The 25933-nt window shown below is 62.9% G+C and overlaps 1 protein-coding gene across 1 annotated transcript in view; it reads left to right on the plus strand.

The window, feature by feature from the left end:
• Positions 1-2088: 2088 nt before the first annotated feature.
• FADS2 (fatty acid desaturase 2) overlaps positions 2089-25933 on the plus strand; it is a 28090-nt gene continuing 4245 nt past the window's right edge. Inside the window, exons 1-7 of the mRNA XM_081098977.1 lie at positions 2089-2590; positions 10653-10763; positions 12272-12469; positions 12597-12698; positions 15431-15556; positions 22303-22363; positions 22763-22839. Coding sequence (XP_080955103.1) covers positions 2384-2590; positions 10653-10763; positions 12272-12469; positions 12597-12698; positions 15431-15556; positions 22303-22363; positions 22763-22839 — 882 coding nt within the window. The 5' untranslated portion in view covers positions 2089-2383. The remainder of the gene's footprint in view (positions 2591-10652; positions 10764-12271; positions 12470-12596; positions 12699-15430; positions 15557-22302; positions 22364-22762; positions 22840-25933) is intronic.

Below are 25933 nucleotides of genomic sequence, written 5' to 3' on the forward strand. Positions count from 1 at the left end.
CCATTCCTCGCTGTCTTTTCATTCCTTCCTTCCTTCATTCATTCATTTGTGTCTTCAGCCATTGTTTCTCAGGGCCTACTCTGGGTAGTACTGTGCTAGGATCTGCTAGGAACCCCTCAACCTGGCCGGTTCATACTTCTTGTCCACCCCAAACGCCCTGGCTGCCTTTCAGGGCCTGGTGCCTTCTCACACACCCCGTTCTCAGCCTGCGAGCCCCTGCCATGAGCTATTCCCTGGGTCTCCCTTTCATTTTTAAAAATATATATTTTTATTGATTTCAGAGAGGAAGGAAGACGGAGAGATAGAAACATCAATGATGAGAGAGCCCACAACCCGGGCATGTGGCCTGGCCGGGAATCGAACCGTGACCTCCTGGTTCACAGGTTGACGCTCAACCACGGAGCCTCGCCGCTGGGCACCCTGAGTTCCCTTCCAGATTGCATATTTTCCTCTGAGCTCCACGACCTTTGGCTTTTATTTTTTTCATTAAAGTTATGTGTTGTGCAAAAACAAACAAAAAGTTATGTGTTGTGCTAATCCTCCTCCTGAAAAAATCGCAATCTTGGTTCCTGTTTCAGTAAACCTTTAAGAGGCATAGAAGTCAGTGTCCCTAGCACTTGCTTCATCTTCTCATCTTGTGAGCGAGAGGCCTTGTTGTCTTCCTGCCTGGAGTTTGGGGCTAAAGGAAGGCCTCTCGGGCGGACACCAGCATGACATGGCGGTGCCATCGAGGAGGCAGCCCCAGCGGGAATGGCATGACAGGGTCCGAGTGGCCCCCACTGCCCTGGCCCCCACCAGTGGGCCAGAGTGTGCTTCCCTGCTAACCCCGCCTCAGGGTGCAACCCAGCCGAGTCTGTGCAGTGGTTCCTGTCCACTGAGCGCCCTGGGAATGCCCGGCGTGTGAGTGATGTCTGGGCCCGGCCCAGCGGGGCCCTCCTGTATTCGTTCCTAGGCCTGCCCCTCCGTGTTTGCACATAACAAGAGGGGCCTGGTCACCCCCAGGGCTGGAGTGAGGAGCTGCCAGGAGAGTGGGCTACCTCCCAGGGACCTGGAAACCATGCCACTGAAATCTGAGGGCCCCTCATTAACTCCCGGTTCCCAAGGCCTTACACACACACACCCCTTCCTCCGTTCACCCCGACTTCCCCCTCGTCCTCAGCCAGCCTTCTGCGTCCTGGGCTCCTTGCCAGCCCTTTGGGGCGGGTGGGCACTGAGCTAAGCAGCGCCATCCGGCTGGGGCCTGGGGCCTGGGGCCTGGCCCTCCACCTTTCAACGCCCCCATCTTTACTTCCTGGCGCCTGGACCACAGCGCTACCCAGTGAGCCCTGTGTGGTCCCGTGAGCTTCCAAGTCCATCTCCCGACTGGGCTGTGAGCTTCGGAGTCCAGAGCAAGGAGCCTGCCCTGTTCATGGCCGCGTCCCGCTGCCCCGCGGCGCTCAGCACACGGACTCTGAGAACAGGTTCCGCGATCCCTTTCTAAGACCGCAGGTCACGGGTTCAGGGTCCGACACAAGTCCCCCGGAGGCTGCAGGAAGGCGCCCGTGAAAAGCGCAGACGATTGGAGTCTCCATTCCAGCGCGCTGGGGAGGGGAGTCCCCGGGCCAAGCCAGTCCCCGGCGCCACCAGCCCGCCCGCCCCCCCCTCCCCTCCCCTCCCCTCCCCTCCTCTCCCCTCCCCTCCCCTCCCCAGGACCGAGCCGTCTTTGTGCAGCATCAGGTGCAAACCGTGCACGGGGCGTGTGTGTGTGTGTGTGTGTGTGTGTGTGTGTGCGCGCGCGCGCCCCCGAGCGCCCCGAGCTTCCGCTCGCCCACGAGCCCCCTCTGGCGTCTCCTCCGGCGCCCCGGGCGGGCGAGGGCAGGGGGAGGGAGGACATGGGACACGTCCCGCCCGCGGCAGGGCCGGCCCCGGCGGGGCGGGCGGGGGAGCCGGACCGCTGCAGGCCGCTGGCCTTCGAAAGATCCTCCGGGCCAATGGCAGGCGGGGCGCGGCGCGCGGATTGGTGCAGGCGCTCTGCTGATCGCTGTGGAAACCCGGGCGGCGGGGGGCGCGGGAGGATGCGGAGCCCGGGGCGGGGGGGACCCCGGGGGCGGGCGGGGGAGGCGGCGAGGCCCTGAGCACCGAGTTCTTACTGGTGGCAAAAGTCCAGCGCGGGCTGGCGGGCGGAGGAGGGGACGGCTCGGGGCACCGGGGAGCCGGGGATCTTCCGAGGGACACTGGGCAGCGCGCTCCCAGCAACGTCGAGGAAGTGGGGGGAGGGACGCGGTGGGGGGAGGGGGAGGAGGAGGAGAAGACAAAAGCCGAAGGCGTGGAGGGCTGGGCCGCACTCTCGGGCAGCCGGCGCCGGGCGGCCGCTGTGCGCGGGGCATTCCGATCTGCAGGCACCATGGGGAAGGGGGGGAACCAGGGCGAGGGGGCCCCCGATCGCGAGGCGCCGATGCCCACCTTCCGCTGGGAGGAGATTCAGAAGCACAACCTGCGCACGGACAAGTGGCTGGTCATCGACCGCAAGGTCTACAACATCACCCAGTGGTCCAGCCGGCACCCGGGGGGCCACCGCGTGATCGGGCACTACGCGGGGGAAGACGCCACGGTAAGGGTCTGGGGCCTCCCGCCCCCCCTCTGCTGAAGGCGGGTGTCGGGGGCCACGGTTCCCAGGGCGCCAGCCCTCCGCTGCTGCACGGAGCTTGGGGCGCCCCGGAGGGAAAGAGAGTGTGTCTATGGCGCTCGCCTCCTGCTCGGAATCTTTGTCCCGCGGGACAGAGGGCCCCCCCCCCCCGGCTGTGGGGGCGGACAGGGACCCCGGGAGGGCGGGGGAGCCCGGAGCGTGCGGATCGTGCGGGATCTACCTGGCGCCCTGGCACCCACGCGGCCGCTTCTTCCGCGGGGTTCGCGGGAACCAGGGACGCCCCAAAGAGGGCGCTCGGGCCCCAGAGCTCTGGCGCCCCGGCGTGGAAGATGGCCGCCCCGGGCGCTGCGGGCAGGAGCCAGGTGTAGGACCCGGGAGCGGGCCTCGTTCTCCGGCTCGAAGCGGGGCGGGGAAGGAAGGCTCGGCCGGCTCGGTCTGCAGAGCTTCTGCCTGGAGTCTGGTGCGAGGAGAGGCCATGGCTGCCGCGGAGAGGCGGCCGGAGTTCCTGCTCCCGCGCTCAGACTCCCAGGACCCACCTCGCCCGGATCGGCCTTCTTGGGGGCGAGGGTGGGGACTTGGCAGAAAGGAGAAAGGGCTGGAGTCTGCACAGCCCGGGTGGAGAGGCGCGGAGAGCCGCGTGGACTCAGCAGCCCAGGCGGGCTTGGCAACAGGTCCAGCGGCCTCGAGGTTACTCTGGGGCGTTCAACTCAATGGCCCTCTGTTTCAAATCCCGCCAGGAATGCCCTGCGCCCTCGGCTGGCACAATCCCTACCCCAGGAGCCTCCTTCCTTCTCCGATCGGACTTGCAGGGCATGAAATGTGAACCGTACTCACTGGGCATATAGTTGAATATGTGAAGTGACCACCTGCATAGTCATTCATTCTCTCCCCCCGGCCCCCAACATGGGAATTCTGGGAAGGGGACTCGGAGAGAGAGGTTAGGAACTGTTTGGGATCTGAGGGTTTTGTTTTTAAGCTGTTGGGCAGGTGCTTTGTCCCTTGGGGGCATGGACTGACTGCTGCCTCAGAGTTTGGGGAGCGGTGTTATGGGTCATGCGAGTTTGGGGAGCTGTGTTATGGGCCATGCGAGTTTGGGGAGAGACTGACCAGCAGACAGGCCGCACCCCTGCAGCCCTGGATGCACTGTTAGGTCTCAGAGGCTGAAGGTCAGGGAAGCTCTTTTGGGGACAGTTGGGTTCTCAGCGGGGCATTTCCCCCGCTTCCCCAGAAGAGACCTCAGGACACAGCACCTCCGCTTCCCAGGAAAGATGGGCCGGCGGGGCCATCGGGCCTCCAGTGGGAGGTAGAACCCTTGGCCTGCCGGGGTAAAAGCTGCTTCACTGTTACAGCTTCCACATCACATTCCCACCTGTTAACCTCTCTCACCGAGCCTGGGGTCAGCCCTGCACGCAGCGCTGATTGCTCATTGCCGTCAGGGTTAAAAACCGGCTCAAGCCCTGGTGGGTAACTCAGCCGGTAGCTCTGCTGGTTGGAGTGTCATCGGGATACGCCAAGGTTTTGGTTTTGGTTCCCCGGCCCCTGGGCCTGAACGCGGGACCTGCCATCACTGAGCCCTCCCTCCCTCCCTCCCTCCCTCCCTCCCTCCCTCCCTCCCTTCACCTCTGATCTCTCTCCCTCTGGTCCTCTGGCGCTCTGCTCTGCGCAAATATATATATTTGATTTCAGGGAGAAAAGAGAGAGAGAAACATCAATGATGAGAGAGAATCGTGGATCGGCTGCCTCCTACATGCCCCACGCTGGGGATCGAGCCCACAACCCGGGCAAGTGCCCTGACTGGGAATCGAACTGGGACCTTCTGGTTCCCAGGTCGATGCTCAAACACTGAGCCACACACCGGCTGGGCTCTGCCCTTTGCTTTGCCGTGGACAGAAGGAAGCCTCATCCCTGCCCCAGGGTGTCTGTTCTTTTCTTGGCAGAGTCCAGTGAAGGCGAACCTTTTGAGCTCGGCGTGTCAGCGTTTTGAAAAACCCTAACTTAACTCTGGTGCCGTGTCACATAGAGAAATTTTTTGATATTTGCAACCATAGTAAAACAAAGAATTATATTTCTGATATTTATTTTACATATTTAAATGCCATTTAACAAAGAAAAATCAACCAAAAAAATGAGTTCGCGTGTCACCTCTGACATGCGTGTCATAGGTTCGCCATCACTGGCCTAGTCCCACCTCTGCAGAACTCTCTCCACTGGGGACTCATCTCCAACTACAGTTCCCTCCTCGCACATTCACTCAGAGTCTCCGAGGCTCAGAGCTGGGCCCGGGGCAAAGGAATCCACTTTCCCTCCTTCCTCTCCCGCTGGGGCTGGAATGGGGATTCTCTGCCTCTCATACCAGCTCCCTCCACCCCCCTTGTCCAGCCGGTTCCTGCCCCGCCCCTTCTTAGGACCCAGAGAGGGAGAGAAGGGGTCAGGACTCATTCTACCTCTTAACCTGCGCCTAGCTGTCCTTGTGAAAAGGCCACAGGTTGAAAGTGGGTGGCTTTCGGACCTCCTTTTGACGGGGCGGGGTGTGGGGGTGGGGTCACAGTAGAGGAGAACACCTCGGTGTGAATTCCTAGGCGGACACTTCCCTCCAACTTTCCTCCCGGTCTGTGACGTGCGAAGGTTATCGAGCGAGTGGGCTGTGCGTGAGGTCATTGCTGACTCCTGAGCGCAGGTGGGAAGGATCGTCACTGTGTACATGTTCCCGGCACACACGGAGGGGGGCTCAGGACATAGGAAAAGGGGTGTGAAGAAGGGGTACCTAAGTGTCCCCACTTTTACCGAAGAAAGAGACATTTACTGAAATCGAAATTCTTCCCCTGGTTGTGCCTGGACGGCAGCTCAGCTCCCTCAACTAGGTCCGGGGAGGAGGGAAGACCCCAGGCCCAGCCCAGAGTTCCCGGGCTCTTTAGGCAGATTCGAGAGGTGCACAGTCCTGTCCCCCCGCTGTGACCCCATCAGCCCCAGGCTGCCAGCGCGGGACCTGCTCCTGGGTAGCCCTGCCCTTCCCGCATCAGCAGGGACACTTGCCACGGGCTCTTGGGACATAGCACTGCCCCCCCCCCCCCCCAGCCTCCGTGGCTTCTTCCGTGGAGGGGACGCGGACAGGGGCTTCCTGCCCGCCTGCACCTCTCTGCTTGGGGAGGAAGTCAGCATCCCTGCCTCCAGCTGAGGACCAGGTCCCTCCTCGGCTTCTCCCTCTCCTCTCTCACCGCGTGTCCCAGACCCGGTTCCCAGGGCTGCTGGTTCCCAGGGCTGCTGCCCGCAGCGCCGTCTGCCAGGAGTTGGCTCCTCCCGCACGTCTGAGTCCCGTGCTCCGTGCCCCGCTCGGTGCCCTGATGTGCGAAGCTGAATTAGAGACCAGCATCGCTCTGCAGAGGAGGGGGACACCGCCAGAAACAGCATGGCGCGGGGCGCTCAGGGCCTGGAGGGGGGCTGGGGCTGGGGTCATGGCTTCTGGCAGAAGTTGGCCGGCCTTGGAGCGGGTGATGACAGGAGCAGAAACTGTGATGGCCGGGGCGTGTGACACACACACGTCTTCCATTTGGGAGTCGGAGCTCTGGGTCTGGCCTCCTCCTGCAGCCTGACCTCCTTACCCCTGACATGCCTCCTGGGCAGCCGGGGGGCGGGGGGGTGGGCGGGGGGGCTGCCCTGCCCTGTCGGCCTGTCGCTGCTCCTTTCTCCACCTGGGCCGGCCTCTTTCTGGGAAGTGTGTGGCTCCTCTCCCTGCCAGCCCGGTTCCCATTCCTGTTCCCAAACCGACACCGGGTTGTTGCTGTCTTGCCCCGCGCGCCGCCTGGTTTGCGCCAGCAGGCACTTCTGCGACGGAGCGGCTGTCGGAAACCTGCACGTGTGTGCGCCACGGTGACACTTGGAAGGGGAGGCACAGAGGGACCTTCCTCAGGGAGGAGGAAGCGCAGTTTGAGGCCTTTGTATGAACCGCGGAAACCTCTCGTTAGGCACACGCGGATGGGGCCGGGGCGAGGAGCGCGTCTCCCCGTCTCTCCTCATCTCTGAAATGGGGCCTGTCCCAGAGTTTGGCAAAGATCGGTGGCTGTTGGGTGGCTGTTGCGTGAAGCCGGGGCTCGGTGGCTCGCCCTCCACAGCCGCTGGCGAGGAAGGGGGTAGGGGAGGGTCCTGGCGCTCCAGGAGCACCCGCCGGGCTGTGCAGAACGGCGGGGGAGTCTGAACACGGTTGCAGTGGGAAGGTCTCCTGGGGTTAGGGGTGCACAGTGTGGGGTCCTGGGTCCCCACCTTTGCTCGTGAGCCCTCCTGTGAGGCTCTGGCAGGCCCTGGGGCTGCGGCAGCCAAGGAGGCGGCCTGGCCGTCCTGGCGCAGTGCTTACTGGTGGGAGGCAGTAAGGAAGTGAGCACAGACGTCCCGGACTGACGATGGTTTGACGGGATTCTTGGACTTTCCGACGTTGCGAAAGTGATTGCGTAAGTTGCATGAGATACTGGACACTTTATTGTCAAATAGGCCTTGTGTTCGGTGGTTTTGCCCAACGGTGGGCTCCCGTGTGTTCTGAGCACGTGCAGGGCGGGCTGGGCTGAGCTCTGACCGGTGGGCTCCGTGCAGTAAACGCACTTTCTACTTCGGGACGTAACCTAGTGAAAGTCGGGGAGCATCTGTTCAGAATAGAGCCTATGATTTTTTTAAAAGAATATTTTTATTGATTTCAGAGAGGAAGGGAGAGGGAGGGAGAGAGAGAAACATCAATGATGAGAGAGAATCATGGACCGGCTGCCTCCTGCACGCCCCCCAGCAGGGGATCGAGCCTGCAACCCAGGCCTGTGCCCTGACCGGGAATCGAACCGTGAACTCCTGGTTCATAAGTCGATGCTCAACCCCTGAGCCAGGCCAGCGGGGCTAGAGCCTCTGGTCTTGATCGCTGCCCGAGAAGGTAAGCACGTCTCAGAGAAAGTGTGGGCTGGCAGGTGGCAACTACAGGAAGGCGGCTGGGAAAAGCCTCTTTGAGGTGCAGCCCAAATGGACTGGCCCCGGACACGTGGGCGCAGGACTCCGGGCAGTGGGGATGAGCTGTGCAAAGTCCCTGGTGTGGGACCGAGCTCGCCGGGCTCAGTGGCAGATCCCCCCAGGCCCGCTCAGAAAACCGCCGCCTCTACCAGGGACCAGGGACGGGAGACAGCCTGCAGCGCTCGGCTTTCGCAGCTGGCAGGCGGCGTCCGGGGTGTGGGAGGCACCCCGGTGGCGGGGGAACCTGGGTTCCATCCTGGCTCTGCCCCAGGGAGCACGGGAGGCCATGGCCTGAGCTCCAGCATCTTCGTTGTCAACTATGCTCTGGCTCCTGCTGGCCACTGCCCTCCCTTCCCGGGAGGTGAGGCCCCTGAGCTCAGGTCCCCAGCCCAGGCGAGGAAGGGCCTGGAGCCATGGCCGCCCGGACCTGGCGGGGGGAGGGAGCGGGGGGGTGGCGGGGGGGAAGGGGTGCCCTTGCGGACAGACCCCTGTGCGGAGTCCTTCCTCTGTGAAAAGTGGAGGCGCTGTTGTCAGGCGAGGCGGTTCCTGGGGAAGCTGCCTTCAGTGAGGACGTCCTGTTACGTCTCAGAAGCTGTGGTCTGATGTGAGGGCCAGTGAAAGGCTGTGATGGGCCCTGACGGGGAGGCAGCTCTGCTCGCCATGGCACCACCACCATCGCCGCCACGGCACCACCAGCACCCCACCGCACCGGCTGGCGTGGGAAGCAGGGGGGCCTTTCCCGGGGCCTGGGACCGGCAGCTGGGAGGCCCCCTTTTGCAGAGGAGGCTGAGGCCTGGCGGGGGGGCGGGGGGCATGTATGGTCCGGACCACAGCCTCCTCACCGCCCGCCCGGGGCCCCTGGGAGAGCATCCGCCTCCCCTCTGAACATGTGCAGCGTCAGATCTCCGCCGCCTCCCTTTGCCGTTCAGCCAGGGCGAGCACAGACCTTTTTACAAGCTCCGGGCCCGTTTCCCTCTGCACACAGTGCTGCTTTGTGAGTCTGTTCTAGACTCAAATAGAACAAAGACCAGGCAGCAGGACTGGGCGCCAGGGGTGCCGGGGGAAATGGGAGGAGACTGGCAATGACCACGGGGGGACACCAGTGGGTTGGCGAGGGAAAACCAACAAGGTCATTTCTTATCGGCATTTTCCCCATTTGTCTTAATTTGAAAATTTCTAAACCTACAGAGAAGTTGAAGGAATAAGTGAACAGGAGGTTCGCGGATTTAGCTTTGGGCACAGGGGCTTTCTTTCTCCCTCCCGACGCGTGTGCGATTCCTTTTGCCGAGTCCCAGGAGAGTAAGTTGTGCCGTGTGCCTCATCACCGTCTTCTAAGACCTGGGACAGTCTGTAACACACTCACCGTGCCGTTGCCACATTTAAGAAAGTTAATAATTCTTTCATACGATCAGGTGTCCCGTCCGTGTTCATATTTTCTCATTCAGCCCAAAAAGTGGCTTCTGTAACTGCTGGGTCCTCCCCTCTCCCCCCTGCATTGCCGTTTTTAAAAAATTATTATTATTTTACCAGAGGCCCGGTGCACAAAATTTGTGCACGGGGTGGGTGGGAGGGTGCTCCCTCAGCCTGGCCTGTGCCCTCTTGCAGTCCAGGAGCCCTTGGGGGATGTCTGACTGATGGCTTAGGCCCATGGGGAGCGGGCCTAAGCCAGCAGTCGGACATCCTCAGTGCTGCCACAGAGGTGGGAGAGGCTCCCACCACCCCTGCTGTGCTCATCAGCCATGAGACCTGCTTCTGGTTGAGCGGTGCTCCCCCTGTGGGAGGGCACTGACCACTAGGGGGCAGCTCCTGCATTGAGCGTCTGTCCCCTGGTGGTCAGTGCGCATCATAGCAACCTGTCATTCTGCCCTTTGGTCGATTTGCTTATTAGCCTTTTATTATATAGGATTGAGGGAGAGAGAGAAACATGAATTTGTTGTTCCACTTATTGATGCATTTGTTGGTTGCTTCTTATATGTGCCACCTGAGCTGCCCGGCCAGGGCAAGCATTGCAGTTTTTATATCTTTATTATCCCTTTTTGAGTCTCTTTTAATTTAGACATCCACCACCACCACCACCCACACAGACACACTGTCTCTCACTTTTTTGCTCGCTGCCTTGATTTCCCCGATCGTTTCTCGTGGTGTCGCTGGACTTGTTCCTGCCCCGGCAGTGCCACAGGGCTGGTGCCATGCCGTGACTGTGGTTACCACTGGGACTTCACCAAACTCAGCCCATCGGGGGGCCTGGGGGCACTCGTCTCCACGGCAGATGCTACGTTTGTCGGGAGCCAAGTTATGAAATGGACGTAGCGCGTGGAGAAAACCCTGGAAGGAAACGTGCCAGCAGCCGTGGCCACCCATTGGATGGCATTCTCCTCTCCGTTCTGTCCTTTTTCTAAATTTGCCAAAATTATGCAATTATTACTTTACAATGGAGAAAAACATCAAAATGCACAGCACTATGGTAATTGTAAAAGCAACATAGCAGTGTTCGAGAAAGCCTGGGAAGTAATGAAAAGAGAGCCAGCCCTAATGCCACCGTTTCCGTCAAAATCCCCCTCGTGGTTAAGTTACGCCTTTTCAAACGATGAGAAAGCTTTTGTCAGCCGTGCGCGTACCGCGTCTGCATTGGCTTCTGGTTTCCCATCGTCTCCTGGCACCTTTCCTCGCCGAGCCGTCTCCACCTTGCTCCTCTCACTGGTGGTCACATGGGGGGTTGTGGGGTCCCAGGCACCCCGCAGAGGAGCCCGAGGGCACGTCCTTCCCCGGCCCTGCCCAGCCCGGTGACCGCTCCCTGCATGTCCCTGGGGGGCCCTGCCCAGGGGGACATCCTTGGCGAGCTCAGCAGGCCCTCGGCCGGGCAGAGGCCCAGGTGGCACCGTGGGGGGAGCCGGGCACTGAGGGATCTGCCCTGGATGGGGCCTGAGGGTGCTTTTGGGGCCAGTTCGTGGGAGGCACACAGGGTTGCTGGTGAGTCCTGCCCTCCCGGGTAGGGGTGCAGGCTGAGATTGGGGTCCCCACTCACCACTCACCCCTTGTTTACCAGGATGCCTTCCAAGCCTTCCACCGTGACCTTGATTTTGTGCGCAAGTTCTTGAAGCCCCTGCTGATCGGCGAGCTGGCGCCGGAGGAACCTAGCCAGGACCGCGGCAAGAATGTGAGTCAGGCAGACCACGGAAGGAGGGGGGTTTGGGGAGACGGGGACCCCACCCCAGGTGGAGGGTGCTGGTGTGGGGCAGGGAAGCCTTGTGCCAGCCCAGGGGGAGCCACCGCCCAGCCCTTGGGGTGCAGGAGCCCCTCCCCCGCCCAGCCTTGCTGCCAGCCTGGCTGACCCCCACGTGGAGGAATTCATTCCCAGCCTCTCGACCTCCGGGCAGTGGGCCCGGGCTGGGCAGAGGGTGGTCCCCTTCTGTCCGTGTGTCCTCCGAGGTCAGCCCCACCTCCCACTGACCTCCATGCCTGCGCCTCCTCTCCTTGAGGCCAATGAGGAGGCTGCCTCACCCTCCGCAGCTGAGCTGGGTCCCACCTGGCTGATCCTACAGGTCCCCTTCCTGACCTGCTGCTCTAGTTCCCGCCCTTCCCCCGTCACTGCTGCCTAAGTGGTCGCCCCAGATACTCTTCCGATGCTTCACTTGCCTCGCAGGCGCCCAGATCTGGCCCACGGCCCCCTGTCTGCCTTTCCCTGGGCGAGTCCCTGTGGACACCTCCGCACCTGCTCTCCCTGCCTCCCCTGCTGCCCTGCCCTGCCTCCCAGGATGCCCACACTTCCTCAGAGCCGTCCGGGCTCTGCCTCCATCACCCCTCACCCACCGGTCCCCTCCTGCCTCCCTCCCAGCCCTGGGGGGCAGGGATTGGACATGTGTCTCCCCCCCTCCACCTCCTCAAGGCCCAGCAGGTACCCAGGACAAGTGGGGGGCGGGGCCAGGCAGACAGAAGATAGCGTGCGCCCTGGTTGCATTCCCGGGTGCAGTTCAGGGGTTTGGAGCCCTCGCAATGTGTTCGCCCAGCACCAGCCTCCCCCGCCCCCCGCCGTGGCCGGCACTGCTCTCCCTTCTGTCCCGGCGCCTCGGAGAGCGGACCCATCCAGTGTGTGTCCGTTTGCGTCTGGCTTGATCGCACTGAGCCCGGTGTCTTCAAGGCTCAGCCAGGTTGTAGCCCATGAGAAAATTCCCTTCCTTTTTAAAAAAAAACATGTTTACTGATTTCAGAGAGGAAGGGAGAGGGAGAGGGAGATAGGAACACCCGTGAGGAGAGGATCATGGATCGGCCGCCTCCTGCACGCCCCGCACTGGGGATGCATGTGCCCTGGCCAGGAATTGAACGGTGACCTCCTGGCTCACAGGTCCACGCTCAGCACTGAGCCGCCGGCTGGCCCCTCCTTTTTAAGGCTGGAGAACACTGTCGTACGGACGGACGGACTCGTTCTGCTCAGCCCTTCCTCCGCCGACTGCGCCTGCTCTGTCTCCGCCTTCTGCCTGTTGTGAACGCTGCTGCCCTGAGCAGGGTGTGCACGCAAAGGCTTCTGAGCTGACTCCTTTCTCTGCCCCTTGACTGGCGGGGGACGAACGCACAGCCCCCAGGGCTGGGCCTGGCCCAGGCAGGCGGTGGCGAGGGTGTGGCGGCGACGGCAGGTGCGCTGACGCCTCCCCGCGCCCCCCTCCGCAGTCCCAGATCACCGAGGACTTCCGCGCCCTGAGGAAGACGGCCGAGGACATGAACCTGTTCAAGAGCAACCACGTGTTCTTCCTCCTCCTGCTGGCCCACATCCTCGTCATGGAGAGCCTCGCCTGGTTCACCGTCTTCTACTTCGGCAACGGCTGGGTCCCGACCGTCATCACAGCCTTTGTCCTCGCTACCTCGCAGGTGAGGCGTGACCCCCTCCCGTCGCTGGAGGCCCGCCTCCCCCAGCTCTGGAGGCCGGGCCCGGCCCCTGGAGGCCCGCACGTGCCTGTGCCCCCGCTGGGAAAGCACCCGTGGCCTCTCCCCGCAGGCCCAGGCCGGCTGGCTGCAGCACGACTACGGCCACCTCTCTGTCTACAAGACGTCCATGTGGAACCACCTCGTCCACAAGTTCGTCATCGGCCACTTGAAGGTAAATGCGCGGCCCTGGGCGTGCGGCCCCTCCGTGCGCAATGGGGGGAGCGCTGCTGCTCCAAGACCAGGCCCCAGCTGTGAGGCTTCCCCGCTGTCCCGGGACCAGGCCCCAGCTGTGAGGCTCCCCCCCTGTCCCGGGACCAGGCCCCAGCTGTGAGGTCCCCCCCCCTGTCCCGGGACCAGGCCCCAGTTGTGAGGCTCCCCCCCTGTCCCGGGACCAGGCCCCAGCTGTGAGGCTCCCCCCCTGTCCCGGGACCAGGCCCCAGCTGTGAGGCCCCCCCCCCCCCCCGCTGCCCTCCCGAGCCCGACTCCCTATCTCCTTCGAGCCACAGCCCGCGCTAGTTCTGAAGACAGACCCTCGCCTCTTGGTCTGTGACTCAGCAACTGGACGGTCCTGATCTGAGCAGCCCCTGTGCTGTGGGGCCGGCAGGGAAACCGTTTCTCTTGATGAACCGGAGCCGTGGGAGCCGCTGAACACAGCGAGTTCTTCCTTCTTCTTCCGGGGAAACGCAAAGCACAGCTTGGCACAGCCTGTCCGCACGCTGTGAAATGTGTCCTCCCTCCCCCCAGGAGTCTCCTCTCGTTCACCTTCATCTTAATCATGTTGTTACGAGGATTTGAGTCATGTTGTTACGAGGAGTCCTTGGCCATGAGCCGTCGGGCTGCGCCGGGCTAGGAGAGGGGTCTGCAGACACGGGGACAGCACGCGGCAGAGCGCGCAGCGACCACGGAGCAGAGCTGAGTGACCCAGGAGGCCGGGCGCTCTCGGTGCCCGACAGACCGGGAGGCGCTCGGCAGCGGCCAGTGTGTAAAACCCCGGCTGCACTTGCCAGGGTCCGTGGGCTGATTTGATAGGTGTTATCTCCTTGGGTTTGGGAATCGTCCCTGCCAGCTGTCTCCCTGACACACATCCCTCCCCACCCAGCTGCTTCCTAAGGAAGGCTGTGTCCTAGACTCCCACCTCCCCACCCCACCCCCTCCCCACCCCACACCCTCCCCATTCCTACACCCTCCCCACCCCACCCCCTCCCCACCCCTACACCCTCCCCACCCTGCACCCTCTGCACACCCCACCTTCCCCACCCTGCACCCTCCTCAACCCCCCCACACCCCCCACACCCCCCACCACCTCCACCCCACCCCCTCCCCACCCCTACACCCTCCCCACCCTGCACCCTCTGCACACCCCACCCTCCCCACCCTGCACCCTCCTCAACCCCCCCACACCCCCCACACCCTCCACACCCCCCACCACCTCCACCCCCGCACCCTGTCTTGGGAAGATCCCCGTGTCAGGGTTAACCCTTCCCACTGTGACCCACAGGCATCGAGCCCTGGGCTCCAGGCTCAGGTCTGGCGGGGGGTCGGCGACCATTGAATTAGTCACTGGTTGTGCAGCAAGCGGGAGCCTGTGGTTTTTTCCGGAATTTCAGGGGTGAGGGGAGAGGGCGTGCACAGTGGAGCGCTTTGTCTCGTTTCGTGTGCTTTTCTGGTGGATAAAGCCCTGCTCTGCGTTGGAAAGTAGCGTTCCACGCCCAGCCCACGCTGTCCCCACGCACTCAGCAAAGGCGGGCTGTGTCCTCAGACTCCAGGCAGGAGCTGCTGCCCTCCAGGCCCGGGGCCCGGGGGCCCGGAGCACAGTGCCTGGGTCGGGGTAGACGAGGCCAGGCGGGCCGGCCTCCACGGAGAGCTGTCTCATGAGACGGGATGCGGGGATGACGGGAGACTGCGGGGCTCGCAGGCTGGAGGAGGGGGGGCCCTGCTGGCTGTGCCCTCCGTGTGGCCTGGGCCGGTGACGTGGCCTTGCAGCTCGCCCGGGTGCCCAGCCGGGGTGGGCGCAGCCGGCCGGGGATGGCCGTGGCCCTCGGAGGCCACACGGCCGCAGACAAGCCCGAGAAGGCTGCCCCGCCCGTTCCTTGGGGTCCGCTGCGGGACCAGGTTCCGGCTGCAGGCGCCCGGCCACTCGCTGTCCTAGCACCAGCCGCGCGGACAGTGCGGGGCCGGGGCCTGCGTGGCCGTGGGTTCCGGCGGGTTCCACGTCCCGTGCCCTGTCCCGCAGCCCGTGCCACCCCCGCGGCCGCGCCTTCCGGAGGGTGCTCCGTGTGAAGACGGCGCTGCAGCCGCACCTCTGCTCCGATCCCTCGGGCCGTCCGGCGTCGCGCTGACGGTGAAACGCCAACGGCAGGGCCTGGCCACCCGGCGGCTCCTGGGGCTGGCCGCCCGGGGCTCTCGGGCCACCGGGGCCTGGACCAGCGCGAGGCTAGTGAGGGAGGCTTCCGCTAGCGTGCAAAGTTTAAGGGAACCCCAAAATACTCCATAATCGAGATAACGTTTTAATGCAATCTTTTCTGGAAAAAGCAAAAGAAAAAAAGGCAAAAATAAAATTCACAATGAACAAAATATGAACTTAAAATTTTTTTAATGTATTGATGAGAGAGAGAAAGAGAGAGATATTTGTTGTTCCCTTATTTCCGCATTCATTGGTTTTGTACGTGCCCTGTCTGGGGATCGAACCTGCAACCTTGGCATATGGGGACGACCCTCTGACCACCGGAGCGGCCCCACCAGGGCTCAAAATATCAACATTTTTTAAAATAAAGACCAGGACTGGGCTAAGCCATATTGGAACCTGAGGTGCTAGGTCCCAGGAGCTGGTCGTGAGCAGGGCCCGTTGCCAGCGAGCTCAGCCCTCCCGGCGGACGGCACCCCTCACTCCACCTCCCCCCACAGGGTGCCTCTGCCAACTGGTGGAACCATCGCCACTTCCAGCATCACGCCAAGCCCAACATCTTCCAGAAGGACCCGGACGTGAACATGCTGCACGTCTTCGTGCTGGGCGAGTGGCAGCCCATTGAGGTAGGGCAGACGGGTGGGGTGTGTGTGTGTGTGTGTGGGGTGGGGGGGTCGGAGGGCAGTGTGGACAGAGGGTGTGGGCGGAGGGGGGTGGTGAACAGGGGGGCGGTGTGGACGGAGGCACAGTGTGGACAGGGGGGTGTGAACAGGGGGGCGGTGTGGGTAGAGGGGTAGTGTGGATGGGGGGGGTGTGGACCGAAGGGCGGTGTGGAGGGGGGTGGTGTGGACGGGGAGTCTTTGGCCTGAGTGGGGATGGGGAGGAATTCCTAGGGGAATATTCAGCCAGACCTGCTGTTGGAGGGGACCGTCTCCTGGGCGCCCTGAATTCTCGCCGCTGGAGCCCTGTGGAAGGGCTTCGTGCTCAGTGGACACGGCTCCCTGTCGCAGTGGGTGTTGGTTAGCTGCCCCCCACCCCCCACCCGCCGGGGAAGAGCATTTCCGGGCTCGGTCCCTGGGGAGGCGCCCTGCCCTCCGTGGGCAGGAGACACATTCCAGGGCTCGAGCTCAGGGAAGGCTGGTGTGCGAGTCCCAGGCCTGGACGCCGGAGGGCCGGCGGGGTCCGGCCACCTGCTCCACCAGCGGGAGGGGTGGTCCAGGGGCACACGGGGGGCGGAGGTGAGGCCCAGACCTGACAGCTCGCCCTTTCCTTCCCCTCTGTCTCGCGGCCTCATTTGAACATCAGTGCATTTTTTATTATAAATATAGGACATGCCCATTATAAGCATTTAGGTGGCACAAAAGCATACAAAATGGAAAAGTGAGCCTCCTGTTGTCTCCACCACCCCTTTTGCCCCAAATGCCATGTGCCTGGGTGACCCGTGTCCGCTCTGTGTGAACACGCACACCTGCTTTTCAGAAGCAAAGATTGAGACGGAGGCTCTGTCTGCAGCTCACGCCTCACCCAGTGGCCTCCTCCGGGGGGTCCCAGCCCGGCGGCCTCCTCCGGGGGCCCCAGCCCGGCGGCCTCCTCCGGGGGGTCCCAGCCCGGCGGCCTCCTCCGGGGGTCCCAGCCCGGCGGCCTCCTCCGGGGGGTCCCAGCCCGGCGGCCTCCTCCGGGGGTCCCAGCCCGGCGGCCTCCTCCGGGGGTCCCAGCCCGGCGGCCTCCTCCGGGGGTCCCAGCCCGGCGGCCTCCTCCGGGGGTCCCAGCCCGGCGGCCTCCTCCCGGGGGTCCCAGCCCGGCGGCCTCCTCCGGGGGGTCCCAGCCCGGTGGCCTCCTCCGGGGGTCCCAGCCCGGCGGCCTCCTCCCGGGGGTCCCAGCCCGGCGGCCTCCTCCCGGGGGTCCCAGCCCGGCGGCCTCCTCCGGGGGCCCCTGCCCGGCGGCCTCCTCCGGGGGGTCCCAGCCCGGCGGCCTCCTCCGGGGGGGTCCCAGCCCGGCGGCCTCCTCCCGGGGGGGTCCCAGCCCGGCGGCCTCCTCCGGGGGGCCCCAGCCCGGCGGCCTCCTCCGGGGGGCCCCAGCCCGGTGACCCCGCTGGGGCTGTCCAGGGCGCTGCCCGTTCCTCCTCCGTGATCTCCCCGCTGTGTTATAACTATGCTATAATTTCCTTTTCACAAAACACCCCGACTTCTTTAAGCAATGTCCGCATTTAACGCATTTTTTAAGGAAGCGGAGCCCCTCTGTGCCGGCCTGTGTTATGGTTCAGTTTCCCCCCAAAAAAGAAATGGACCCACGTGTGATGGGGGAACCACTGCTGATGCCTGATAGCGTGTCCTATGCCACCCCCACCCCCACCCCCACCCCCTTATCTCCCCGCGCCATAAACCAGCCAGCCGGGCCAGGCCTCAAAGGGCCGCCCGCCCGCAGGCAGGGGTGTCAGCAGGCGCCTTCCTGCCTTTCGGTCCTTATGTTACGACTTCCGGGAGGGCTGTTGTGGGTTATGTAGCAAGTCCCCCTCCCCCCAGGTCCTTTCGTTTCTTTTATGCGTAGACGGTTCCTCAGACTCACTACTTTCAGCGGTTTATAGTGTCACTTCTGGAAGTTTCACCTCTGCCCAGTGGGTTTGGGCTGAGTTGGTGTCCTACTTGCACCTCTCCCGGCTCCCGCAGTGGGTGGCACTTCTCGGCCCGTCCCTGCGGCTCAGGGGGCTGGGCTGCCTGTCCTTGCGAGGACCCCGTCTGGGTGACTTGGCACCTAGTAACTCGCTGGAGTGGCCGCCTTCCCTCTTCTAGAAAGAATCTACACCTTTGGCCCTCGCTGGTGTGGCTCAGTGGATAGAGCATCAGCCTATGGACTGAGGGGTCCCGGGTTCGATTCCGGTCAAGGGCACATGCCCAGGTTCTGGGCTCGATCCCCAGTGGGGGGCGTGCAGGAGGCAGCCGATCCATGATTCTCTCTCATCATTGATATTTCTAGCTCTCTCTTCTTCTCCCTTCCTCTCTGAGATCAATACAAATATTTATTTTATTTTTTTTAAAGAGAGAAAGTAGTGAAAATGTAGCCCCTTCCTTGCTCATGGCTCCACACTGTTGATTTTGCTTTGGGTTTATGACCTCCCTGAGCTTCCAGAACACGATGAAACATCCTGGTTTGGGGCCAGGTCTTCAAGGCCATTGTCGCGGGCACTGAGCGTTTCTGCCCAGACCCTGCCTCTCCACCCGCCTGGGGCGCCCCCCACCCCCACTGACCCGTGCTTCCTGGGCCGGGCAGCCCCGGGTGAGCAGGCGAGCGGCCAGTCCTCCCTGGGAATGACCGGGGCCCTCCTGGCGGGGCCGTAGGCTGGGTTTGGGGTCTTGCTGATCTGCGTATGCCCGGGCATGGGGGGGCGGGGGGCGGGGGGGGGGGCTGTCGCTCATTCTCTCTGTGGGAGTTTGCAGGTTCCCAGAGGCTGGTGCTGGACTTTGCAGCAGCTCCCCTCCCCCACCCGGGGACAGACAAGGAGGGCCTTGTCCTTCCTCAGACATTTTGTTCCAACGCTAAAAAGTCCCCTGTACACGCCCCTGGCATCCAAGCCCACAGTCCAAGCCCGGCCTTGTGGTCCGCGGAGGGCCTGAGCGCAGGAGGGCCAGCGGCCGGGCAAAGGGCGGTGGAACTCCGGGAAGCCAGGCGACCCGCGGGCGGTGCTCCCCTCCCTGGGCCCCTGGCCCGCATCCCCGGTCAGCCTCCGCCTGGGAACGCGGCAGAGAGAGCCTTGTGTGTCACCATCTCCTTCCTGGGGTCTGGACACGGGGGAACACCCGTTGCCTCCCTGGGTGAAAGCTCTCTCTGTCCCCCCCTGTGTCCCCCCTCCGACGGCCCCACCACCCCAAGCCCTCTCCCTGTGGGGTGAGGGCTGTCCTGGAGGAGAGGAGGTGTGGGGGCCCAGTGGGGAGGGGGGCGTGTCCACCGAGCCAGTCCAGGGCCGGTCCTGAGCTGAGTGCTGCATGCAGGTCATCACTTCAGCCTTGCTTAACCCTGAGGCGGGAGCGCTCAACAAACCCATTTTATAGATGGAACAACTGAGGCCGAGAGATGGAGTAACTCGCTCAAGGTTACAGCTAGAGAAAGGAGCGCCGCCATCCAAACCCCGGCGTCTGCTCTAAGCCAGGGCTCTGGGTCCTGTGGGGCCTTGTCGGGACCACCACCTAGTGGACGTTAAGGGAAATGTGTTTGTTGGATCCCTCCAGCTTCCGTGTGTGTGTGTGTGTGTGTGTGTGTGTGTGTGTGTGTGTGTGTGTGTGTTTAATGTATTTTTATTGATTTCACAGAGGAAGGGAGAGGGAGCGCGAGAGAGAAACATCACTGATGAGAGAGAATCCCTGATCAGCTGCCTCCTGCACGCCCCCCACTGGGGACTGAGCCCGTTGTGTGGCCTGTAGGCCTCGCAGACCCCTGGCAGCTGCATTTTCCCTCCCTGAATGGCCACTCGGGGTTCCCCTCCCCCCCAAGCGCTGGCCCCTCCACCCACCTCTGAGACCTCCCTGGCTGGGGCCCCTCTAAGGCCAGCCTCAGCCCTGCCCTTAGTGACCGTCTTGGAGCAAATGGACACACTCTCTGGGTGTGAGGGGGCCCCTGCCGGAGGCTGCACGGAGCCAAGGGTTGGCGCTGTGGCACGGCCTGGCGCCAGGAGGCGAGGCCTGGGACAGGGGGGCTCTGTTCCCGGGGGCCCTCCGTGCAGGAGCCCACAGACCCCTGTGGTTTTGATAATCACTGTGCTCTGTCCTCACCTGGGGAGCCCGGGGCGTTGGCCTGGACGGCCCCCCGCGCCTCCACCCGGTGCTCTGATTTCCCACAGTAAGTGGGGATGGACACATTGGGGGCGGCGGCTCTGGCCCTCGGACCCAGGCAAGGGCTGCCCAGGAGCAGTGTCCCCGGGGCCAGCACCTGGCACATCGGTGTGAGAGCGAGACATCGACGGGCTGCCCCCTGCACGGCCCCTACCAGGGGTCCAGCCTGCAGCCCAGGCATGTGTCTGACTGGGAATTGAACCAGCCACTTCTTTTTTTTTTTTTTTTAATTCTCACCCGAAGATATTTTTCCATTGATTTTTAGGGAGAATGGAAGAGAGAGGGAGAGACAGAGAGAGAAACATCGATGTGAGAGAGACACATCGACTGGTTGCCCCCTGCATGAGCCCAATCAGGGCCTGGGCCAGGGAGGGGCCTGCAACCAAAGTAAGTGCCCTTGATGGGAATCGAACCCAGGTCCACAGGCCGACGCTCTATCCACGGAGCCAGACTGGCCAGGGCCGAATCAGCAACCGTTTGGTGCACGGGACTGAGCCACACCGACCAGGGCTCCTTGGCTTTTATTTTTTACTATATTTTTATTGATTGCAGAGAGGAAGGGAGAGGGAGAGAGAGAGAAACATCCGTGATGAGAGAGAATCATGGAGCAGCTGCCTCCTGCACGCCCCACACTGGGGATTGAACCCGCAACCAGGGCCTGTGCCCTGACCGGGAGTCCAACTGTGACCTCCTGGTCCTAGGTCGACCTTCAGCCACCGAGCCACGCTGGCCAGATTCCTTGGTTTGTTTTTAACAACCAGGGATATGGACGCCAAATGGGACTCAGGGGGCTGAGCGACCTGGGCGGGGTCTCGCCCTGGCCTGGCTCCCCCCACAGACCCCAGCATGACGAGCAAAGCAGGTGCCCTCTGCACGCAGCATCTGCGGTCTCAGCCTCGACACAGCAGCGGGGGCTGGTCCCCAGGGGCCCGAGCTTTGGGATTAAAGGGCCACGGGGACCCTGTGGTGCCACAGGGACCCTGTGGTGCCGTGGCTCTCCCACTGGCTGGCGCTCAGAGGGGCCCCATGGGGAGGGCGCTGGGCCCGGGAGCAGGGCGTGGCCTTGACAGTGCGGGAGGCTCTGAGCAGCAGATGCTCCCAGCCGGGGACGGGAAACCCCAGGCCCTCCCCTGGTCCTTGCAGCTGCTCACCTGGGCTCGGGGAGCTCCCCAGGGGGCCCGGCAGCTTTCCTCACTCCCAAGGGATGCAGACAGCCCAGGACCCCCTCTGGGCTGTGCATTCACCCAACAATAGTTACTCAGTGCCTGCCCGTGGGCGCCGAGTCAGCGTTCTCAGTGCTGGTCCCGCTGGGCCCTGTGGCCTTGGGCAGGGCCCTGACCCTGAGCCTTCGCTTCAGAAGTGCCGGCTCCGGGGGCTGAGGCTGCGCGGGGGACGCACTGAGCCAGCTGCGGACGTGCTGGCGTGGTTAGCCCGGGGTCAGCCGAAGGGCCGGAGGGGGCAGATTGACAGGCGAGGGACAGAGGCCCCCTGGGCAGGAGGGACAGCGGTGGCTGCAGAGCAGGTGGGGGGGAGGGCACAGGAGGCTGGGCGCCCGGGTGCAGGGGCCGGCACTCATGGTCTCTCTCCTGTCTCTCCTCTGTCTCTCCTCTGTCTCCTCTGTCTCTCCTCTGTCTCTCCTCTGTCTCCTCTGTCTCTCTGTCTCTCTCCTCTGTCTCTCTCCTCTGTCTCTCTCTCTGTCTCTCCTCTGTCTCTCTTCTCTGTCTCTCTCTCTCTGTCTCTCCTCTGTCTCTCTTCTCTGTCTCTCTCCTCTGTCTCTCCTGTCTCTCCTCTGTCTCTCTCCTCTGTCTCTCTCCTCTGTCTCTCTCCTCTGTCTTTTCTCTGTCTCTCCTGTCTCTCCTCTGTCTCTCTCCTCTGTCTCTCTCCTCTGTCTCTCCTGTCTCTCCTCTGTCTCTCTCCTCTGTCTCTCTCCTCTGTCTCTCCTGTCTCTCTCTCTGTCTCTCTCCTCTGTCTCTCTCCTCTGTCTCTCTCTCTGTCTCTCTCCTCTGTCTCTCTCCTCTGTCTCTCTCCTCTGTCTTTTCTCTGTCTCTCCTGTCTCTCTCTCTGTCTCTCCTCTGTCTCTCTCTCTGTCTCTCCTCTGTCTCTCCTGTCTCTCCTCTGTCTCTCTCTGTCTCTCCTGTCTCTCTCTCTGTCTCCTCTGTCTCTCCTCTGTCTCTCTCTCTGTCTCTCCTCTGTCTCTCCTGTCTCTCCTCTGTCTCTCTCTGTCTCTCCTGTCTCTCTCTCTGTCTCCTCTGTCTCTCCTCTGTCTCTCCTGTCTCTCTCTCTGTCTCTCCTCTGTCTCTCTCTCTGTCTCTCCTCTGTCTCTCCTGTCTCTCCTCTGTCTCTCCTGTCTCTCCTCTGTCTCTCTCTGTCTCTCCTCTGTCTCCTCTGTCTCTCCTCTGTCTCTCCTGTCTCTCCTCTGTCTCTCCTGTCTCTCCTCTGTCTCTCTCTGTCTCTCCTCTGTCTCTCCTCTGTCTCTCCTGTCTCTCCTCTGTCTCTCCTGTCTCTCCTCTGTCTCTCTCTCTGTCTCTCCTCTGTCTCTCTCTCCTCAGTACGGCAAGAAGAAGCTGAAATACCTGCCCTACAACCACCAGCACGAGTACTTCTTCCTGAGTGAGTGCGGGGCGCTGTAGCCTCACCCCTCACCCTGACCCCTCGCCCCTCACCCTCTGTTCTTCTCCCACCGACACCTTTGCAGACTCAGAAAGTGACGCTAACCCTGTTAGGAAAGGGGCCCATGGCAGCCACCCCTGCAGAGCCCTCCTGGGCCTCCTGGGCCTCCTGGGCCTTCAGACAGACGGCCCCAAGGCCAGCAGGGCCCTTGCTCCGTGATCCCGGGTTGGGGGTGGGGGTACTGTCTGCTCCCGGCCGCCTCTGCGTGAGCTGCAGGCCTGTGTGCTGGCCGCGGCCCCTCCTGCTCTTCCAGCTGGGGTGGGGGCTGGACGGGACGGGGGCAGGGCGGCCCGGGGGTACAGGACGCCCCTGAGCACCTCTGCACCGCTCTCCCCGCAGTTGGGCCGCCGCTGCTCATCCCCATGTACTTCCAGTACCAGATCATCAGGACCATGATCGTCCGCAAAGACTGGGTGGTGAGCCAAAGGGCGCCGTGGGCCGGGGCGTGCGGAGGGGGTCTGGGCGGTGGGCGCCGTGGGCCTGGGCGTGCGGAGGGGGTCTGGGCGGTGGGCGCCGTGGGCCGGGGCGTGCGGAGGGGGTCTGGGCGGTGGGCGCCGTGGGCCGGGGCGTGTGGAGGGGGTCTGGGCGGTGGGCGCCGTGGGCCGGGGCGTGTGGAGGGGGTCTGGGCGGTGGGCGCCGTGGGCCTGGGCGTGCGGAGGGGGTCTGGGCGGTGGACCCCGGGGCTGCGCTGTGCCCTCCTGTCTCTGGTGGGGGCGGGGGGGGGGGGAGCGGCCCAGACGTTTCCTTTTGGGGCAGCTGCCTTATTACTCAGGAGGACCTGCTCTGGGGCTGGCAGGCCCTGCACCCGCCCCGCAGGGCCCCACGCACAGGGGAGCCCCTGGGAGCCAGTGCCTTGCAGAGCCCTCAGAAAGTTCCTGAAGGCAATGAGGCCAGAGCCGCAGGCGGCCCGCCACCCCGGCTCTGCGCCAGCAGGGCCTCCTGTGTCCGCGTGTCTCCGAGACCCACGGGCGGGTCCCACGTTGGTCAGGGAGAGCCGGGCGCCGGCTGGGGCGGGGGCAGGTGTGTGAGTGGCCGAGGCTGCACGTGGAAGCGCCACAGGCCGCGTGGCAGGTCTGTGAGCAGCAGAACCGCATGGGCTCATATCCCCAGCCGTGGCCGGGGTGGTCCCAGGCCAGTGATGGCGAACCTTTCGAGCTCGGCGTGTCAGCATTTTGGAAAACCCTAACTTAGCTCTGGTGCCACATAGAGAAATTTTTTGATATTTGCAACCATAGTAAAACAAAGACTTATGTTTTTGATATTTATTTCATATATTTAAATGCCATTTAACAAAGAAAAATCAACCAAAAAAATGAGTTCGCGTGTCGCCTCTGACACGCGTGTCATAGGTTCGCCATCACCGTCCTAGGCGGTGAGGAAGGGGCTGGTCGGGCCGGCGCCACCTTCTCCGCGCGCCTCCTCACTTGGTCTGCCCCGTGCGTGGGTCTGCATCTGTGCCCCGCGTCCCCTCCGAAGGGCGCCGTCCATGGGGCCTCAGGGCCTCCCACCAGCCTGGCTTTGTGTAGCGTGTGGGCATGATTCCTCCCGAGAGGACAGCGTGCCCACGTGGCGTGACCTGGACAGGGCGGTCAGCTGGGCAGCGCGGGTTCCAGTGGGTCAGGGGCAGGGCCCTGCTCTCCAGTCACTGGCGTGGGTACTGCTGGTCTCTCTTAAAATTTTTTTTTTTTAACTCGGTTTCATAAATGAAAATAGTGAGACTCTGAGAGTTTGGGACTTCCCCGAAGTGACACCAAGGGGTGGGAGGGCTCTAGAACCCAGGCCTTCACCGCCACGTCCGAGGCCTCCCCACACTCGGGCCACCAGCCTCTGGAGTGACGGGGCCTGTGTCCGATCGCATCTGAAGGGCCGCGAAGCACTTGGCCTTGCATCCTCTCATGGGAAGTACAGGTCGGCGTGGCTGCTGATTCTTGGGTTTTTGTGTGTTTGTTTTTTTGTTTTTTGTAATATTTTTTTATTGGTTTCAGAGAGGAAGGGAGAGGGAGGGAGACAGAGAAACATCCATGGGGAGAGAACCATGGACCTGCTGCCTCCCGTACGCCCCCTACTGGGGATCGAGCCCGCAACCCGGGCACGTGCTCTGACCGGGAATCCAACCGTGACCTCCGGGTTCAACCACGGCGCCCCGCAGGCCTGCCCGTGGCTGCTGATTCTGCTCAGAGATCCGGACTGGCCTCCGGCGACGGCTGGTGGCTGGGGAGGAGGCGTGACTCTGCCCGTGCTGGTAGAACGTGCCCCACTCACCTCCAAGTTTCGCTCTTTCCCCCAGAGTTTCGTTAATACTGACGGTCTTCTAGAACAGTCCGGCTCTGATGCCTGCGTTGTGTCATTGAACCCTGTTTGCCCGCAAGGCCGGAAGGGGCTGGAGCAGGTGTCCTCAAACTTTTTAAACAGGGGGCCAGCTCACTGTCCCTCAGACGTTGGAGGGCCGGACTATAGTTTAAAAAAAAACTATGAACAAATTCCTGTGCACACTGCACATATCTTATTTTGAAGTAAAAAAACAAAAACAAAACGGGAACGAATACAATATTTGTACTTGCATGTGGCCTGCGGGCCGTAGTTTGAGGACCCCTGGGCTGGAGGATGGAAGTTCTGGATCCGTTAAGTGATAGGAACTTGAACCCAGGTCCGCGCCTACGTGACCGCCGTCTGCCCCAGGTTCGTTGGGCCTGGCGGCCACGTGCCAAGCAGGAGTGTGAGCCGTGGCGCGGGGCGGGGCGATGCTGCTGGGTATTTTAATCTGCTCTCATGCAGGTGATAGGAATAGTTAATCTCTTTTTTTTTAAACTGTTCGTTCCCTAAGGAACAAAGCAATGAAATAGGGGCAGCAGGAAAGGCGATCTGACGGCGCACCTGAGCAGGCTCAGAGGGCAGGCCTGGGAACGCGATAGGCCCTTGGCCTTTGCAGGGCCTGCCCTCGCCCTGCCCTGCCAGGAAATGGGGTGCATCCGGGCCGGAGGGCTGGGCCTCCCCACCGCTCCCGACTTGGTGCCTGAGACTCACAGGGCCCAGGCTCAGGCCCCCGTCCTGGTGGAGGCTGCTTCTAAACGCCAGGGAGGCCCCGGGACCCAGGTCTCGGTCCCCCGGGACCACCAGTCCCCTCCATGGGGTGTTGAAGGGACCTCTCTAGCCTGTCCTTGGAGGCCCGGGCTCCGAATGACCTTTGCCCCCAGCACCCCACTTAGCCTCTGACACAGAGAAGGCACTCGCTGGATGTGGTGGAGCTGACCTGAGCTCCGCTGCCTTGCGGGGTGAGCTGCTGAGCCGATGAGGGAAGCAGCTGCCGCCGGGTGGACGCGGCCTGGACACAGCACGTCCCGGCCCGGCGCACGTGGGCCTGGAGGTGGGCCGCGGGCACGTGGGCCTGGAGGTGGGCTGCGGGCACATGGGCCTGGAGGTGGGCTGCGGGCCATGCCAGGGCAGGGGCAGGTGTGGAAAGGGCTCGTGTGTCCTCCCCAGAGGCTGGATCTGGCCCGTGGCCCCCGGCGG

Source organism: Myotis nattereri (assembly GCF_964212035.1).
Source record: "Myotis nattereri genome assembly, chromosome: 9".
NCBI classification, from domain to species: Eukaryota; Metazoa; Chordata; class Mammalia; order Chiroptera; family Vespertilionidae; genus Myotis; species Myotis nattereri.